Source organism: Nestor notabilis, unplaced genomic scaffold, assembly GCF_000696875.1.
Source record: "Nestor notabilis isolate BGI_N333 unplaced genomic scaffold, ASM69687v1 scaffold31087, whole genome shotgun sequence".
NCBI classification, from domain to species: Eukaryota; Metazoa; Chordata; class Aves; order Psittaciformes; family Psittacidae; genus Nestor; species Nestor notabilis.
Genome location: NW_009935661.1, coordinates 1 through 2,036, shown reverse-complemented (window position 1 = coordinate 2,036; position 2,036 = coordinate 1). Strand labels below are relative to the sequence as shown.

Here is a 2,036-nt window from a genome sequence, read left to right as displayed (position 1 = left end):
GGGGCTCCGGTGCCGAGTCCTCCTCTGCCTCCGGAGAGTCCTGGCAAAAGACAAGGGCAGGCGAGCGTGTGAAGCGCGTCGGGCCCATCGTGCTACCGGCGTGCCACCGGCACGCCACCGGCACGCCACCAGCCGCTCACCTTGTCCTTGAGGATATACAAGGCCACTGGATTCTTGCGCTCGTGCTCGGCACTCCGTGGGATGGTCTCAGCTGTTGGGGGCACGGTGTTGGTTATCAGGGTGTTGGTTATCACGGGGTTGTGTTGGTTACCCGGTGTTGGTTACCACCAGCACTCACCCTCATGCTTCAGGCGCTCCTCGTCCTGCTCTGTGTATTCGGAAGCTGGTTGTGTCTCCGCTTGTCGCTTCTCCCTAGGGAAGGGGAAGGAATGGGAAGCACTGGCACCATGGTGGAGGCAGTGGTGCCATGATGGAGAGATGGGATGAGACAAGTTGGGATTGGATGGGATGGGATGAGATGGGATGAGATAAGACCTGGCAAAATGAGATGGGATGGGATGAAACAGGACAGGACAAACAGGCCAGTGCAGGATGGGATGGAATGAGATGAGACTAAATAGGATGTAGCAAGATGGGACAAGGTAAGATGGGATGGAGTAGGTCAAGTCAGGGTGAGACAGGATGGGACGGGATGCAATGGGATGAGATGTGATGCGATATGATTCAATGGGTCAGGACAAGATAGGATGCGAAGAGATGAGACAGGATGGGATGGGGCAAGACAGAGCTCCCGTGTCCCCCCAGCCATACTTCTTGGAGGGCTTCCAGCAGGCGCAAACAGTCACCAGGGTGACGAGGAGGAAGATGCCACCCGTGGAGAGGATGATGTAGAGGGAGCTCCGGCCTGGGGAAAGGAATAGGGGGAGAAACCCCCCTGGATTTTAGCTGGGAGCATCTCCAAGAGATGTCCATCCCCGGGGGTGCAGGTGGCTTACGGTAGACAGTGATCTTCACAGGGACGCTGCGGCCGTGGCTGATGGGGTTCTCCACCAGGCAGCTGTAGACATCGTCATCGGCCATGAGGACACGGGTGATGGTGAGGATCTTCTGGTCAGGGGAGAGGAGCAGGCGGGAGTCGTTGCTCAGCGGCCGCCCATCCTTCAGCCAGGTGTAGGTGGGCTTGGTGCCGTTCTCGTGGGAGCAGTTGAGGGTGAAGAACTCACTGAGCTCCAGCACCGTTGAGGAGGCCACCAGCACTTGAGGCTTCGAGATGGGGACTGCAGGCAAGCAGGGGAACCATGGGGATGGGTCCAATCCCATCATGTCTCAGGGGATGCACAGGCCCAGGGGATGGGAAGGGGGACATCAAAATGCCACCAAGGATATAGCTTGTCTACACGGTGTGGTTGAACCCCAAAAGCCACCTGCCAGTTGGAGATAGGGTGGTTGAACCTCCTAGTCGGGGAAAGCCCTCCCCAAAAGTGATTGGGGTGTGGGTGAGCAGGGAAACTATGGTGACACCATGTCTCAGGGGACACATGGGCCCAGGGGATGGGAAGGAGGACATCAAAACACCACTGGGGATGTAGTTTGGCTACATGGTGTGGTTGAACCCGCCCCCCCTGGGAGCCCCCAGCCTCCACTGGACATCCTTCTTGCTCTTACTGTCCACGGTGAGGTTGATGGTCTTCTCGCCAGTGAAGGTGTCGTCGGTGATGGACACCTCCACCTCGTAAGCCCCTTCATCGGACAACTGCAAGGGGCTGATGAGGAGGGAGCCGTTCTCCAGCACCCGGATGCGATCCCGGTAGTCGGGCCGTAGGTTGCCGCCCCCAGCCTCCACTGGACATCCTTCTTGCTCTTACTGTCCACGGTGAGGTTGATGGTCTTCTCGCCAGTGAAGGTGTCGTCGGTGATGGACACCTCCACCTCGTAAGCCCCTTCATCGGACAACTGCAAGGGGCTGATGAGGAGGGAGCCGTTCTCCAGCACCCGGATGCGATCCCGGTAGTCGGGCCGTAGGTTGCCGATGATCTCGGTGCCGATGGACTGGACGACGGTGACGGGTTTGTCGC

The 2,036-nt window shown here is 58.6% G+C and overlaps 1 protein-coding gene across 1 annotated transcript; it reads right to left on the bottom strand.

Annotated features, from left to right (window-relative positions):
* Positions 1-7: 7 nt before the first annotated feature.
* On the bottom strand, positions 8-2,031 carry HEPACAM (hepatic and glial cell adhesion molecule; the record flags this gene model as incomplete). The annotated part of the gene is made up of 6 exons (XM_010017954.1): positions 8-40; positions 141-211; positions 299-372; positions 772-865; positions 957-1,238; positions 1,827-2,031. Coding segments are annotated over 6 exons (759 nt in total), but the record flags the coding sequence as incomplete, so codon positions are not given.
* Between the last annotated feature and the right edge of the window lie 5 nt (positions 2,032-2,036).